Source organism: Sorex araneus, chromosome 2 (assembly GCF_027595985.1).
Source record: "Sorex araneus isolate mSorAra2 chromosome 2, mSorAra2.pri, whole genome shotgun sequence".
Taxonomy (NCBI): Eukaryota; Metazoa; Chordata; class Mammalia; order Eulipotyphla; family Soricidae; genus Sorex; species Sorex araneus.
This window is the reverse complement of record NC_073303.1, coordinates 238805770-238821578: the sequence shown is the minus strand read 5'-3', so window position 1 is coordinate 238821578 and position 15809 is coordinate 238805770. Positions and strand designations below refer to the sequence as shown.

General features: G+C 49.3%; 1 protein-coding gene across 1 annotated transcript in view; it reads left to right on the top strand.

Annotated features, from left to right (window-relative positions):
* Positions 1-13226, top strand: part of LOC129401808 (zinc finger protein 239-like) — a 34576-nt gene extending 21350 nt beyond the window's left edge. The window contains exon 4 of the mRNA XM_055124680.1: positions 12503-13226. Within this exon, the coding sequence (XP_054980655.1) occupies positions 12503-13226 (724 nt within the window). The remainder of the gene's footprint in view (positions 1-12502) is intronic.
* The last annotated feature ends 2583 nt before the right edge of the window (positions 13227-15809 follow it).

The following is a 15809-nucleotide window of genomic DNA, read 5'->3' as shown; positions in this document are numbered from 1 at the left end:
AAAACGCAGCTGAAGCTTACTTCATTAAAGACACTACATGATTTTCAACAACTGCTTGGGCATATTACATGGCTCAGTCCCTATCTGAAACTTACCAAAGGAGACCTTATGCCCCTGTATGACCTTTTGCGCGGTGATGCTGACCCTTCTTCCCCTCGGAGTCTGACACCAGCAGCCCGAGAATCCCTAGTTCTCATAGAAAAAGCGATTGAAGGTCACTTTGTTTGCTCTCTAGATTATCAGCGCCCTTTTCACCTCCTTATCTTCGCTACTCCTCATTCTCCTACAGGCTTAATTTGGCAGGAAAACCCTGTTTCTTGGATTCACCTTCCTGCCACACCAAAGAAAGTTCTTGTACCCTACTATCTCTTAGTGGCATCCTTAATTATTGAAGGAAGGAGTTTCTCTCGCAGACACTTTGGTCTTGAACCGGCTTCTGTTATTCAACCCTACAATAAGGAACAGATAGATTGGCTTCTTCAAAATACTGATGATTGGCCCATCGCCTGCGCTTCCATTTCAGGAATTTTAGATAATCATTATCCCCCCAATAAGTTGATACAATTTATGGCTTTACATCAATGGGTTTTTCCTGTTGTCACTAAGACCAGCCCTATCCCTGGGGCTAAAGTGATTTTCACTGATGGATCCTCTAATGGCCAGGCCGCCTATGCCTGTGAGGGTGAGACTGTTTCTTTTTCCACAAAGGAGTCCTCTGCTCAGCTGGTTGAACTCACAGCTGTTCTAATGTTTTTTTAAAATTTTTCCCTTCTTCCTTTCAATTTATACATGGATAGTGCCTATGTGGCCTTCTCTATACCATTACTGGAGACTATTAGTTACATAAAACCCTCCTCCCCCGCAACGTCATTGTTTTTGCAAATCCAACAGTATATTCGCTCCCGGCGAGCTCCATTTTTTATAGGTCATCTTCGTGCCCACACTAACCTCCCTGGGCCACTGGCGGCAGGTAATCACTTGGCAGATTTGGCAACCCGATCTTTCACAGCGCTAACTCTACAAGCAGATCCGCTGCAGGAGGCCACAACTGCACATGCCCTTCACCATCTGAATGCTCAAACTCTCCGCCTTATGTTTAAAATCACGCGTGAGCAGGCACGGCAGATTGTGCGCCAGTGCCCTTCCTGTGTATCCCTTCTACCCGTGCCTCACTTAGGGGTCAATCCCCGAGGACTAGTCCCTAATGCCATCTGGCAAATGGATGTCACTCATATTCATTCCTTTGGGCAGCTTAAATATGTGCATGTGACTATTGATACCTTTAGTGGGTTTATTTGCGCCTCAGCCCAGACTGGAGAGGCCTCAAAAAATGTCATTGCTCATGTCTTGCACTGCTTTTCTGTACTGGGCAAACCACAGCTAATAAAAACAGACAATGGTCCAGGATACACTGGAAAAAAGTTTGAGCATTTTTGTAAGAAGCTGCAGATTTCCCATCATACAGGGATCCCCTATAACCCTCAAGGGCAGGGGATAGTGGAGCGAGCCCATCTCACTCTTAAAACATATATTCAAAAGCTCCGGACAGAAAAGGAACTGTACCCAGCCTCACTTTCCCCTAAGACGTTACTATCTCACGCTTTGTTTGTCATGAACTTTCTTATACTGGATAAAGAAGGTCGCAGCGCAGCGGACCGTTTCTGGCATACTTCCACCAGCCACACTTATGCAAAAGTAAGGTGGAAAGACCCTCTGAGTGGTCTATGGAAGGGCCCTGATCCAGTCCTTATATGGGGCCGAGGATCAGCCTGCATATTTGATGCTGCTGATAGTGTAGCCCGCTGGCTCCCCGAACGACTGATAAGGCAGGTCGACACACCTGCTCTGGCTGAACCAATTTCCACCCAGAGAATAAATGAATCCTCTGAGGACAGTGTCCCTTCTGCCACTGCCCAGGAACTTGCTTCTGCTCAGTCAGCCGCGTCGGGAGTGACCAACTAGTGGTCTCACTCACAGAACAGTTATTCAGACTTGGCCTGGCTGGAGCAGGAACCAGCGTTACTTCAAGACCGAAGATGATGCCCGTAGGGCAGGATCGGGAGTCTCAGTGTGAATGTGGTGAGTGGGGTGCGCACCCGCGTGAAAGAAGGACCGGTCCGAGTGTGTGCAGGAGTAAGATTTGTGTGTGTGCTCCTAGTGTGTGTGCAATTGTCTCATTATCTTTCTTAATTCTGCTTAGTTTTCAACAACTTTTGAGAAGGTTTTGCCAGCTTATATCAACAAAAGTGATTTCTTGACCAGTTTTTTCAACAAGCAGGAAACTGGCTGCTCAGGCAGAGAAACGGGGAGCAATGTTCCCAATCGGCCGACAGGGCTCACTTTGCCCTGGGGACTGCTCTTTCCTTTCTCAGTCTATCAGTTTTTTCCTGCCATTCTTGAAGGGTCAGATTGATCGATCAAGTATATATTTGTGCACATGTGTGATGTTTATTGTCTGACTGTCTGTCTCTGTCTGTGGAACACTCGAGTATTAGAGCTAGTTTAAAGTCAGTAATTCTTAGATCTGGGCAAACAAAATCAAGGGAGGTCAGAGTGATATGGAGCCCAGCAATTTAAAAGATCTAAGTATCTTTGGAGCTTGCTAGATTCAGGTCTAAACAAAGATTTCTAATCAGAATGTGGCGCCTACAAAGAAATTGAAATTTTCAATCCAGATTTCATATTGGGAGAACATTAATAGTTATTAACAGTTGAAATCCTCTTGAATTCTAGTAAGCTGAACATATCTATTGGACTTACATTCCTCACCCTCCACTTTTACAGGTTGTAGATTGGACCATGCCAGGACCCAGTATCTGGGCTAACAATTCCTTTCTTTTACCCCCTCCATGGGATTCACAGATGCCTCAGCTGCCGAATAAAGAAGAAACACCTTTTAATTTTTTCTCTAGGATACTCACTTGATCCTGTCTGCATTGGAGTGCCTCCCTGTCTCCCTCTTCACTTTCAGACTTGGATTCATACCAAGTCCCAAATTCATACTACCTCTGATCACTCACAAAAAGATTTTTCTTTTCTGGTGATTGTGCATTATCTACCTGTCTCAATTCTTCCCTCTCAATCCAAGATTCTCCCCACAGTATAATTTTATTAAGGGCCGGATCGCATATGGTTACCAGTGAACCTGACCAGAGAATGGCAACGCTCCCCCGATAAAGGGCTCCTGACTGAAGATCTGACACAACTGCTCCGGCGCTCCTGATGATTCCTTGGGCCTCTGATCACAGCTATCCTGGACTCATTGCTGTAACCACCACTGATGCTGTTGCAGGAATAGTTCTTCAAGCCTCGGTCCAGACACACAACTTCGTCTAAACATGACAAAATGACTCTTACCACCTTGGGACAATGCAGGCTACTGTCAACCATGATGTTGAGCAACAATTGGACACTCTACAGCAAGTGCTACTTTGGGTCCAGGGCTGGGTTAATATCTTAGAGTAACAAATGAGATTTTCGAGTGTTTAAGGATCTTTGGCTTGATTTGTAGGACCTCATCTTCCCCCAGTTCTTTACCTTGAGGATGCCGGGCTCCCAAGGATTTATTCTTGTGGATCAGGTTGCCAGGCAAAGCACTGCAAGGGAGGGCTGATACCCTGGCCCGGCTCCCTGCGAGGTATTCCGGTATAGCTTAGAGGTTACTCCAAAACCAAGGATTGATGGGGCCTATGAGGAGCCCCCTGCATAGACCCGATCATCCTTTCCTTCCTCTCCCTGCAAAAATGGAGTCTTTATGTCACAAGGGATACCGGACAATGCCTCCCCTGACCACATTTAATTTAAAACAAAACAGGGGGAGATGTAGGGAGCCATTTTACCTTACTGATCTTATCCTGTCACTATTTGTTTAATCACTAGCTAACCCCATGCCACACCTAGCAAAGGTTGCCACTCCTAATCTTACTGATCTTATCCTATCAACATTTGTTTATTACTAGCTAAATCCCGTGCCACACCCTGCATTTCTGTTGGGGGTCCTGGCACCATCTCCTCCCAACAGGGAGGTATAAATACTGTAACTGCCATAGAATAAATGCCTTTTCTCTCTCCTCCGGGCTCTGCGTCTGTTCTTTCGGCTGCGCCCTATGAAGGGTTCGCCCTGCTGAACAGAACGAGACCTCCACATCGACTTCCACAGCCCTGAATGTAGCAAACCTGGGTTTGATGCGTGGAATCCCATCTAGTCCCTTGGTCCTAGAGTGATTCCTGAGAGCAGAGCTAGGAGTACACCCTGAGCACTGCCTAGTGTGACCCCCCTCTCCCCCAGAGAATTCTGAGAAGTGTCTTAGGTTCCCACTTGACCCAGCTCCCATCCTATAACAATGTGTGAGGAAACTGATTCTTCACTGTTAGGGCACGATTCTGGATCTCAGACCGAAGACAAGGACCAACCAGGAATGCAATTAGCAAGCAGGTAGTTCATTAAGCTGGTTAGCCAGGATTGTGCATACGCACACAGCGACATGCAGGTCCTCTGTGCGACTAAGGCCCTGAGCTTCTCCAAAGATCTTATATAGGCCTTCACTGACCGGTACAGCAGAGCCCGCGCATTTCATAGCCAATAGATTTGTAATGATACATATTTTCCAAACCAATCCGTTTAGAAGGACATCACTCCTTGACCTATTGTTTTAGACATCAGCATTTGTGTCAGTGTTCAGTAATGTCCTGGGTTTTAGGGCAGTCATGGGTCTAGTGGCATGGGTTTTGTAGGAGGCATCTAAGAGGCAAATAGTTATCTGGTCTGACTTGCAAGCTGGGGTGCCTGTATCCGAGTTCCTTGCTCAGGGGCAGAAAAACAAGTTATTCTGCAATGTGGGCTCCTGTAAAAAGAATCTTGAGAAAGCTAAACTAATTCCTAAGGTGTGTTCTGGGCCAAATCCTCACATTCCCATTCTCATTCGCACTTGGAGACCAGGAGCTGGAGGGATTTTCTCCCTAATGGGCTGGGCGTCTAGATTCTCCCAGACACCACTGATTAAGTGAGCAGGGACTCTGATTTTATTTTGTTTTGGGGGCACCCCTGGTTCTGTGCTCTCCGATCACTCCTGGTGTGATTTTCATGGGGAGGGGTTATAACCCAGGTCAGCTGTGTGCAAGGTGTTAGGGTCCGGAGTTGATTATATCCCCCTCCCCGAACCCACAGAAAGAGTTCAGCGAGGAATGTAACACAGAGCAGAGTTTATTAAGTCGGCTAGCAGAGGTCAAGATTCTAGGCACGAAGCCCCGAGCAAGACCCTGAACAAGGGAAAAGTCGCATATTTTAGGCAGTGCTTATATCATAGCCTGCACTGATGGATTTTTTTTGAAACATAAATGAAAATGCAAGTTTCATAATTCAGAAGAAAACATACTTTCAAATAGTACAAACAAGGAATTACAGATAGGTGATCTAGACATGTTTTCAGAACATTCTGGCAGCTACCCACCCTGCTTGTGTCTGGGTGGCTTTTATAAACAGTGAATAGCGGTTATGAAACTCTTTGCCAAGGAGAGGTTACAGTTCATTTGTCCTACTTCCCTTGCAGATGGGGGGGAGGGGGGACGTGGCTGGTGAAGCGGGTTTTAAGAAAAACAAAAAGGTTTAAGTAAAACAAAACGTGAAACAGGAACCAGGCATGATGCAGTTGCTCCTGCCCTGCTCCGTGTCCAACAAGGGGAAAGGCTCCCTGGCTGTGGTGTGGGATCTCAGCAGCATCTAGGACAGCCGGTTTGGATGTTTTCCTGGACCTTAAGCATTACTCCTTAAGCCTTATACTACCTGATATCTGAAAGGACTTGGAAATATGTGAGCCTGTGAAAGCCGAAAGGCGGGGCGCCAGGTAATTTAAAATGCATTTGATTGGCCCTTTCTATCTCACCCGCTCTCACCGTCATCCAATCAGAGGTAGAGAATCGGCGGTGGGGGTGGGGAAATAACCTCTGCTGAAGAGGCCCCAGCCCTGAGCCGGCTCTTGGCTTCCTGAACTCGGCCAAGCGCAGCGCTGGACCGGCGGGGTCAACAGCTCCTGGGGAGGAGCGATAAGGCAGACAGATTCCAGATCCAGAAGCACTGCCCGGAGCGCGAAGACGGCCTAGGTATTAGACCAGGCGGTCAGGAAGAAGCAATCAGGACCAGGTGAGGGAGGGTGGAGTCTTGGAGTGGGACACGGGGAAGAGAGGGATGAGTGACGTCATAGCCGAGGCTTCTGAACCCAACAACTGAACAGTTTAATGAAGTTACTATTTTTTGGGGGGTTCACACCCAGCATGCTTAGGTATTACTAAGAAATTACTCCTTGCGGTGCTTGGGGGACCTCTGGGATGCAGGGAATTGAACCTGGGTCAGCCCCACGCAAAGCAAACGCCCTACCCACTCTTATGTTGCTCCGTCACCCTAATGAACTTTCCTACATTTGTGGGAGGGAGGGGAGGTCACACCAGCAATCCCAGACCTTCTTTCTGACTCTGTAGTCCGGAATCACTTCTGGCAGGGCTATGGGGACCCAGTGGAGTGATGGGAATCAAACCCTTCCCATTTGTCTGCAAGAGAATTCCATTAACCTGTTTCAGGGTACTTAAGAGTGAACAACTTATTTTGGATTGTTTCATTTTGTTTGGGCCACACTTGGTAATGCTCAGAGGTTACTCCTGACCCTGTACTCAGGAATTACTCCTGGTGTTGGTCAGATGACCTATAGGATGTGGGAATCAAACTGGTGGCCACACCCTCCTAGCTCTACTCTCGCTCAGTCCTCATGAACTATTTCTTTTTCTTGTAGGATTACACCTGATGATGCACAGGTGTTACTCTTGGTAGTGCAGTCAGGAATTACTCGTGGCGGAGTGGGGGGATTATATGGGATGATGTCGGGAATCGAACCTGGGTTGGATGCGTGCAAGGCAAACACCCTATCCTCTGTGCTATTGCTCCAGCCCCAAACTGATGAACTTTTAAGCATCTGAATTTTGTCTGCAGATCAGTTCTGAAGATCCCACCCACTCTGGAGTGAACCCTCCGTGGTACTAACATACTTGTTATTTTTCTTGCAGCAAGTCTGGAAGCTTCCCCATGTAGCTTCTTCATATGCCCAGATCCACTGTCCCCTAACTTCGGACCTTCTCAAGTAAGATGGTGAGTTTGGGCTTAAATCTTTTTATGATTATGATGATAATGATGATGATAATTGTGTCATTTGGGCCTCACACATCGGTGCTCAGGGCTGACTCCAGGCTCTGTGATCAGGGATCACATGTGATGGGTCCTAGTGCCTATATGGGATGGCAGATATGGAACTTGGTTTGGCCTCATACAAGGGAAGTGCATCCCCTCTGTCCTATCTGCCCCTCCTCTCTTTTCCCAGCTTTTATACTGGTTAGTGGCTGAGATTTCCATGCCAATCAGCCTATGGGTGGGTTTCACCTTTGTGGTGACCACCACCCCCCATTTGTACCCCTTGAGTACTGATGCTAAGGTGTGATGGCAGGCAGATGAGGAGAAAAAGGCAAGAGAGGACAAGCCTGAGGAAAGTAGGTGGAGTCTGTTCTCAAGGTTAAGTCCAGAGGTTTTACCCAGAAGTTGTTCCTGCCCTGCCTTGGGTGTTCTTAATGGGGACTTTCATGATGCAGACAGAAAGGTCGAATCATTAGTGCTTTGTGGTAGATTTATATAAATTTAATCAAAGAAGTCTTTAGGGATTGCTGTCGTGTGCCCCACGCTGACCTATGTGAAGTGGGGAGGAAACAGATGGTCACTATCTCTCCCATCCACCTTTGCCACCTGGGACCCAGGGTTTCGGGATTCCTGTCTCATCTTGCAGAAAGGAATTTCAGGAGTAGAACTTCAGTGAAATTATAGTTTTTATTTGGAGGACAGAGAGAAAGGGAGGAGGGAGAGAAAGTGGGAAGAGTGGAGAGAAACAATGCTCAAGAGAGGGCTGGAGAGATAGCACAGTGGGTAGGGCGTTTGCCTTGCACGCGGCCGACCGGGTTCAAATCCCAGCATCCCATATGGTCCCCTGAGCACGGCCAGGGGTAATTCCTGAGTGCAGAGCCAGGAGTAACCCCTGTGCATCGCCAGGTGTGACCCAAAAAGCAAAAAAAAAAAAAAAAAAAAAAAAAAAGAGAGAGAACCCGGGTTTCTCCAAGCCAGAGAGAGCCCCTACACACATCCCAGCATTAGACAGGAAAACATGAAAATGCACATCTCAAGAGGGGAGATGCTGGGGACCCATGTGCTCAGGCACTGCATGTGCTTGGGCAAGTGGGGGCAGGCAGCTTTTGGACTCGGGCATCCTATGAGCTCCCTTCCTTTGTCTAAGGTGGCCTCTATGGAGATTTTTCAAACTGTCCCCATGTGGGGCTTCAGTCTTGGCAAAAGTCCATTGCTAAGAAGGTTGAGGAGATGGGAGTGGTGGTGGTCTTCTTTGAAATTCTTTTCCTGGCCTTTTGTGTCTTTCAGATGTTCTCTGGGTCAGTTGCTATTAGATAAGTGAGGGTCTCCTCAAGTCTAAGTTCCTGTTTCTCTGCAAGGTTGGCCTTTGCAACTTCAAAGCTGTTACTTCCCAGGAAATTTACTGTCATCATCTGGGGAGGGGAATTCCTATCGGCCTGCCCACCTACATCAGAATGACGCCTGACTCTGAGCTCAGGGATCTCGGCTGTGGGTCCTGGGGGACCTAATGGGATGTTGGGAATAAAACCTAGGTTGGAGCGTGCAGTGCCAGCGCCCTTCCCCTCTGCCATTGCTCCTGCCCCATAAGCAAGTCTTTCTGGAGGCCTTTGTTAGGCCCCTTGATACTACATTGACAGACAGCAGGATCTCTCCAGGCCTTTAGGGAATCCTGCAGGTCGCCCAGAATTATCTGTCTGAGCAATGAGTCTCTGGGGTCTAAGGAGTTGAGCAGAAGCTTCCTTTTTTTGGTAACTTCTTATTTATTTATTTGCTTTTTGTGTCACACCTGTGATGGACAGGGGTTACTCCTGGCCTTGCATTCAGGAATTAATCCTGGCAGTGCTCGTGGGGACCATATGGGATACTGGGAATTGGACCTGGGTCAGCAGTGTGCAAGGTGAACACCCTACACAGTGTACTATCTCTCCGACCACAGAAGCGTCTCTTAGGAATCACTTTATAACAGGAATCTTGGTCTAGGTCTTGGGAATGTGAAGTGGGTTTCCCCACATGATGCAGTTAGGTCACCCACCAATTCTTGGGGGTGAATGGGAAGGGCTAGTCACCAGGCCATTGTCAGTTTCCACATTCTTTGAACAAAGATTCCCTTTGTCACTCCCGCTTTTGCTTTTGTGGTCACACGCAGAGATGCTCAGGCCTTACTCCTTGCTCTGCATTCAAGGATCATTCCTTGCAGTGCTCAGGGACCGTTAAGGATGCCAGAGATCAAATATACATCCGCCATGGCCATGTGCAAGACAAGTGTTGTCCGTGCTGTGCTTTTGCTGCAGCCCCGTCCCTTTGTCACTCTTTTTGAAAGACCCCTCAGAGATTCCATACGTGTCTTGGCCGGGTGCTGTCATGGTTCATGGCTCGCAGCACTTGCTACTGAGCTCTGCGTCCTGCACACATCCTGGTGTTCCCCGTGGGCACCCTGATTGTTTAAAGTAGATTAAAGTAGGGGCTGGAGCAATAGCACAGTGGGTAGGGCGTTTGCCTTGCACTCAGCTGACCTGGGATCAATTCCCAGCATCCCATTTGGCCCCCTGAGCACCGCCAGGAGGGATTCCTGTGTGCATAAGCCAGGAGTCATCCCTGTGCATTGCTGGGTGTGACCCAGAAACCAAAAATAAATAAATAATGTAGATTAAGTAAAACCCAGAATCCAAGTGTCACCCACCTGAGTCCCGCTGCCCCCCGCGATGCAGAGGGGCCCTGGCTGATTGGCATCTGTGTGTGTTTCAGGAGTCAGTATCCTTTGAGGACGTGGCTGTGATCTTCACCCGGGCCGAGTGGTCTCTGCTCGGTCTCTGTACAGAGGTGCCTGTACAGAGACGTGATGCTGGAGGCCTGCAGGCACCTGGCCTTCGTGGGTGAGGCTCAGGCGTGACCCTTTCGCACAGCTCAGGGCACGGAGTCCGCTGCCCGCATTCCCGTTGGGACCATGGAACAGGGCTGTAGGGAAGGAAGGGCCTGTCTATGGGCACCCTAGCCCTGCCGAGGGGCATTCCCGGGCAGTCAAACGGATTCAGCCTGTCTTTTCTCTGATACAGGGTCACACCGGCAGAGCGGGGTGTAAGGTCCACGGCCTGCACCTCTGGCTCTTGCTGTGATCCTAATGTTGCTGGTTGGTTTCCCCAGTGATCAGGGGCCCAGGGCTGAACTCGGCAGTGCTGTGTGAGGGAGCTGTTACCCAAGTATATATTCAGAGCCAGAAGCATGCAAGGCATTGTGTACCGTGGAGCTTCTTCCTGGGGCACAGGGCCCACACATGGAGTTCCAGAGACACTCTTATTCGTGCTCAGGGGACACAGTGGGGTGCAGGAATCTGACCCACGTCATTCAAGGCAGCTGCTTGAAGCAAATCAGTTGCATCAGTCCTATTCCAGTTCTTTTTTGTTCCCACAGAGCATCTTTTTTCTTTGATATACACACCTGGTGATGCTCAGGGCTGATGCCTAGCATTGCTTGGAGGAGCATATTTTGTGCTGGGGAGTGACCCGGGTCAGTTGTGTCCAAGGCAAGTGCCATCCCGGCTGTCGTATTCCTCTGCCCCTCCCCAGAGCCTTCCTCGGGGACTGAATTGTCTTCCTGCTTGTTCCAGAGGGTTTCTCTCCAGGAAAAGACAGTGGTGCTCTTGGGTGTGTCTTGGAGAATAAGTTGTTCAGTGCAGAGAACACTGTGGGGTTCATGAGCAATGATTCCTGCAATCATTTAGGAGAGAAGCAGATGTTCCCTGATGAAAGTGACCACCAGCACACGCAGAAACGACAACAGAAGTAAGTGAAGTGGCCAGTGGGGAAGGGAGGAGGGTGTTGTTGTCGGGGAGGGGCGTGGCGGAAAACATCTTGGGAGTCTCCAATGTCTTTCAAAGTAAAACCAGTGTGTCAAACTAGTACAGGACTGAGTAGTGTCCCCTTCACACTGTCCCTTGTCGGCCTCCTTTATTTACCACACCCATGATGAGCATGGCTGACTCCTGGCTCTGCACTCAGGAATCCCTCCTGGCTGGACTATGGGGTCTGAAGTGACCTGAGTCATGCAAGGTGAGGGTCCTGGGGCAAGGCTGGCAGCCTCCACTGGCTTCTTAAATGGATTCCACCCAGGACCCTTCTCGAAGAGAAGTTCCTTCACCAACTCCCCCCATGCTATCCCACCATTCACAGGCTTAAAACAGGGCTCTGCTTGTAAGACTTTGATGAATGATAAATCAAGCATTTATTCAGAGGAATATCCAAAAAGCCCTACAGTCATGCCTGAGGCTATAGTACAGTGCTTAGGGTCTAATCTCCAACATTATTTTGGGCTTCTAAGGCCTTGCTTCTCAGTGATTCCTGTGTCCACAGCAAGGAGTAGACCCTGAAACTGAGCACTGCAGAGTGTGGCCCCAAAGTAGGAGGAAAAAAATAACCCCCAAAACAAAAAACCAAAACATAACATGATCAAGGCTGGTGATTGAATGTTGATATTCATTTATTATTTTGTGTTGTGAGCATTTCCTAGGCCAGACTCCTGGTCCTACGCTCAGGAATCATTCCTGAGGGGGCTCGGGGGACCTGATGGTGTGCAGGGGATGGGTCCGGGGCAGCATGATGCACGGTTCCCGCTCTCCCACTGTTCTGTGGCCTCAACTGTCGCGATGATCTTGCTTTTCTACTCATTGTGTCTCATCATTGGCAGATACCTCTTGCCTAACAGTCTCGGTTATGATCACGAAGCTCCTGCACAAGACAGAGGAACTTCGAGGCAAACTCGAAGCCTCACTGAAACCCAAAATCCTGCTACTTCTTCTGCAGAATGTTCTTACCCCCAGCACCTCCCAACACTTCCCCACAGCTCTCTTCCACGTGACCTCATTCAGGAGGGCATCTGCTGCCCGGCCAATGATGAGACCCCCTCTCCCAACTCGGAGGCCCTCAGGCGATGCCCTCGGTTGGGCGCTGGCACCTGGAAACCAACATTCCAAGAACGCAAAGTGTGTGGAGAGACCTTCAGTGTCACCAACCTGCTGACGTGTCACATCAGGGAGAGACAAGATGAGATGCCTTATGTGTGTGAGCTCTGTGGGAAGGGCTCCTGCTACCCTACATACCTGCAAGGTCATGCCAAGATCCATGTTGACTTCAAGAGGCCCTTTACATACCCTGAGTGCCCGCAGAGGTTCCAGTATCCCTGTATGCTGCACGCCCACACTAAAGTGCACTCTGGGGTCAGGCCATTCACCTGTGAGCCCTGTGAGAAAAGCTTCAGGACTTGTTCGCAGCTGCATGAGCACAGCCGGACCCACACTGCGGGGAGGCCGTATGACTGCAAGCAGTGTTGGAATAGCTTCAGGACTCGCTCGTCTCTCCTTCAACATAGTCGGACCCACACTGGGGAGAGGCCGTATGACTGCAAGCAGTGTGGGAGTAGCTTCAGGACTCCCTCATGTCTACGTCGGCACATTAGGACCCACAGCGGGGAGAGGCCATATGACTGCGAGCAGTGTGGGAAAAGCTTCAGGACTCACTCAGACCTGCGTAAGCACAACGGGACCCACACCGGGGAGAGGCCATATGACTGCAAGCAATGTGGAAAAAGCTTCAGAACAGGCTCAAACCTGCGTGTGCACAGCCGGACCCACACCGGAGAGAGGCCGTATGCCTGCGAGCAGTGTGGGAAAAGCTTTGGAACTCGCTCTGACCTGCTTAAGCACAGCCAGACCCACACCGGGGAGAGGCCGTTTGCCTGCGAGCAGTGTGGAAAAAGCTTCGGGACTAGCTCGAACCTACGTAATCACAGCCGGACCCACACCGGGGAGAGGCCGTATAACTGCAAGCAATGTGGGAAAAGCTTCAGAACTAGCTCAAACATGCGTGAGCACAGCTGGACCCACACTGGGGAGAAGCCGTATGCCTGCGAGCAGTGTGGGAAAAGCTTCAGTACTTGCTCGGGCCTGCATAATCACACCCTTTACCACACCGGGGAGAGGCCATATGACTGTGAACAATGTGGGAAAAGCTTCAGAAATAGCTTAAACCTACGTAAGCACAGCCTTACCCACACCGGGTAGAGGCCATATAACAGAGCAGTGTGGGAAAAACTTCAGTACTAGCACAGTGTTGCGTAGGCACAGATGGACCCACACTTGGGGAGAGGCCTTATGTCTGCCTGGAGTGCGGGATTGCGTTCCAAGAGAGCGGCGCAAAAACCAAGCACATGCTTCTCCACACAGGCGACCGGCCCTATATGTGCCCACATTGCCAGAAATGTTTCCGCAGCCCAGACACCCTCCAGGTCCATCTGGTGGCGCACACAAACCACAGTCCCTTCTAGTGTCCTGAATGCAGCAAGGCCTACCACTGCCACTCCTACTTCACAGGCCACCTGCAGACTAACCAGACAACCCAGCCCCTCACAAGCAGGGAGTGTGGCAGAGTCTTCAGACACCCGCAGCACCAACGCCGGCACATGAGGAGGCATTTTGAGGAGCAACCATTTGTGTGCCACTGCGGGCAGTATTTTGGCCAGGCTGCAAGCCTGCACACGCACGTCTGCCATACCCACACTGGGGATAAGCTTTGAACGAATCTTCTGCCCTATGCCAGGATACTCCCCTGTTTTCTACCAACCTGTGGGGAAAGAAACCTTGGTGTTTCAAGAGCATGTGGGGTACAACTCTGTGCCCCAGTATCCCCCCCCAAAGCTCAGGGTAAAACTATTTCTTTCTTAAATCATGTTGGAACTACAACTGATGATGCTCAGGAATGGCTTGAAGTTCTGTTCCCAGCAAAATAGTCCTGGTGATTATCGGGATCCTTTGGGATGCTGGGATCGAAACCTGGGACATCCACATAGAAGGCCAGTGCCCTACCTGCTGTGCTATTGTGATAGCCCCCGGAAACTGTAATCTCGGCTGCTGTGAAGTCATTTATGACTTGTGGCACCTCAGGAGAGAGTCTAGTGTGGAATTATATTACAGTGACATTATGTTTTTTGTGTTCATATTTCTTTGGAGCCCAGACCTGATGGTGCTCCAGGCAGATTCCTGGCTCTGCTCTCAGGGATGAATCCTGCGTGCCTTGTAGGTCCAAGTGATATGTGCCCAGCCCCACCCGGGTCAATTGCTGCATGGACTGCTCCTTCGTCTTTACTATGGCTCAGCACTAAAATTCTATTTTATTTTAGCTGCTGCATGATTTCCACGACTGTTTCAGGTAGAGTTTACAAGCATCAGGTATTTCAGAGATTTTTTTTTTTTAATCTGGACACAGGTTGGTACTCAGGGTTTTCTCCTGTGATCCTGAAGTCAGGGATCACTCCATCAGTGCTTGGGGACTTTTAAGGGTGTTGAGAATCACCCTGGATTGGCTGCATGCAAGCTGGGCTCCTTGCCTATTGTCTTACTGCTCTGGTGACAGTGATGGAGGCAAAGCTAGCACTGACCACAGTGAAGATGCCTGTGGCTCAGCTGACTAAAAGCAGCCCTGGAGGCCAGTACAATGTTCTGCCTCAGGACCCGGATGAAGAGAAATGCTGGCACCGGAGGCAGACAGACAGGTGGCAGGGGTTGGTGTTGATTCAACACCCAGAGTGGAATCTCTTCACAGATCTGTGCTTCAAAGAAGATCATTTTTCTTCAGTCACAATCATAGGTACATCATGTCACATGAGCTTTGATCACTGTGATAAACATTGGTGGCTGCTCAATTGGACAATAATCCTCCTAGCTGCTTAGACCTGCGCATCTGCTTACCCTATTGTGTGAACATTTAGAGATGTTAGTGACTCTACACTAAATGTTCATTCATAATGAATGTCAGTTTTTTCATTTCCCAGGGGAAGCATTTTGGTTTATTCGCCTAACCCTGGAATTGTGAGAAAAGAATCTCCCTCCCTCCAGAGCTAGAGAGACCCTCCATTGTGCTCTGTTGTTGAACCAAGTAAAGGTTCCTTGTATGAGAAATGGAGTGGGTCGCTGTGCCATGGGGACCACTTGCTCTCTTGGCAATTGTGGTAGGAGTTTTCACATCGAAAGACAGAACAATGGAGAGCATTCTGGCCTGGCACACAGCTGCCATGTTCTGTGTGAGTTTCCACCAAAGAACTTGCTGCGTGTCCCGTATTCCATGGAGCCTTTGGAACTGTGATAAATCCTTTATAGTTTTTCCTGGATATTAACTAACTCAGGTGGGTTGCAGTGAAATAATGGCCACATTGAGTTCCATATAGGTTTGTGGGGGTTGGAGGGCTTGGTAAACCGGAGCCCAGAACCTCTTATTAGGATGGAGCAGAGTGACCCCAGTCATTGAGTTCTGGGGTTTCTTACTTTTTTTTGAGGGGGGGGTTACACATCTACTATTTTCAGGGCTAACTCCTGGCTTGATGCTCAGTGATCAATTGTGGTGGGATGGGAGGCCTTTTGGGGATGCCAGAGATTACACTGGGTCCGCCATGCATAGGGTAGGTTCTCTAACCACTGAACTAACATCCCTGCTCCCTGAGGTTTCTGAAAACAACTTTGAAGGGTTTTTTTCAGGGGTTGTGGGGACCCAGACCAGACAATGCTCAGGGATCACTCATGACATTGGTCGGGGAAGCCTATGGGTGCCGGGGAAATAGCTTAGAATGGCCGCCTGCCTGGCCAGTGCTCCAC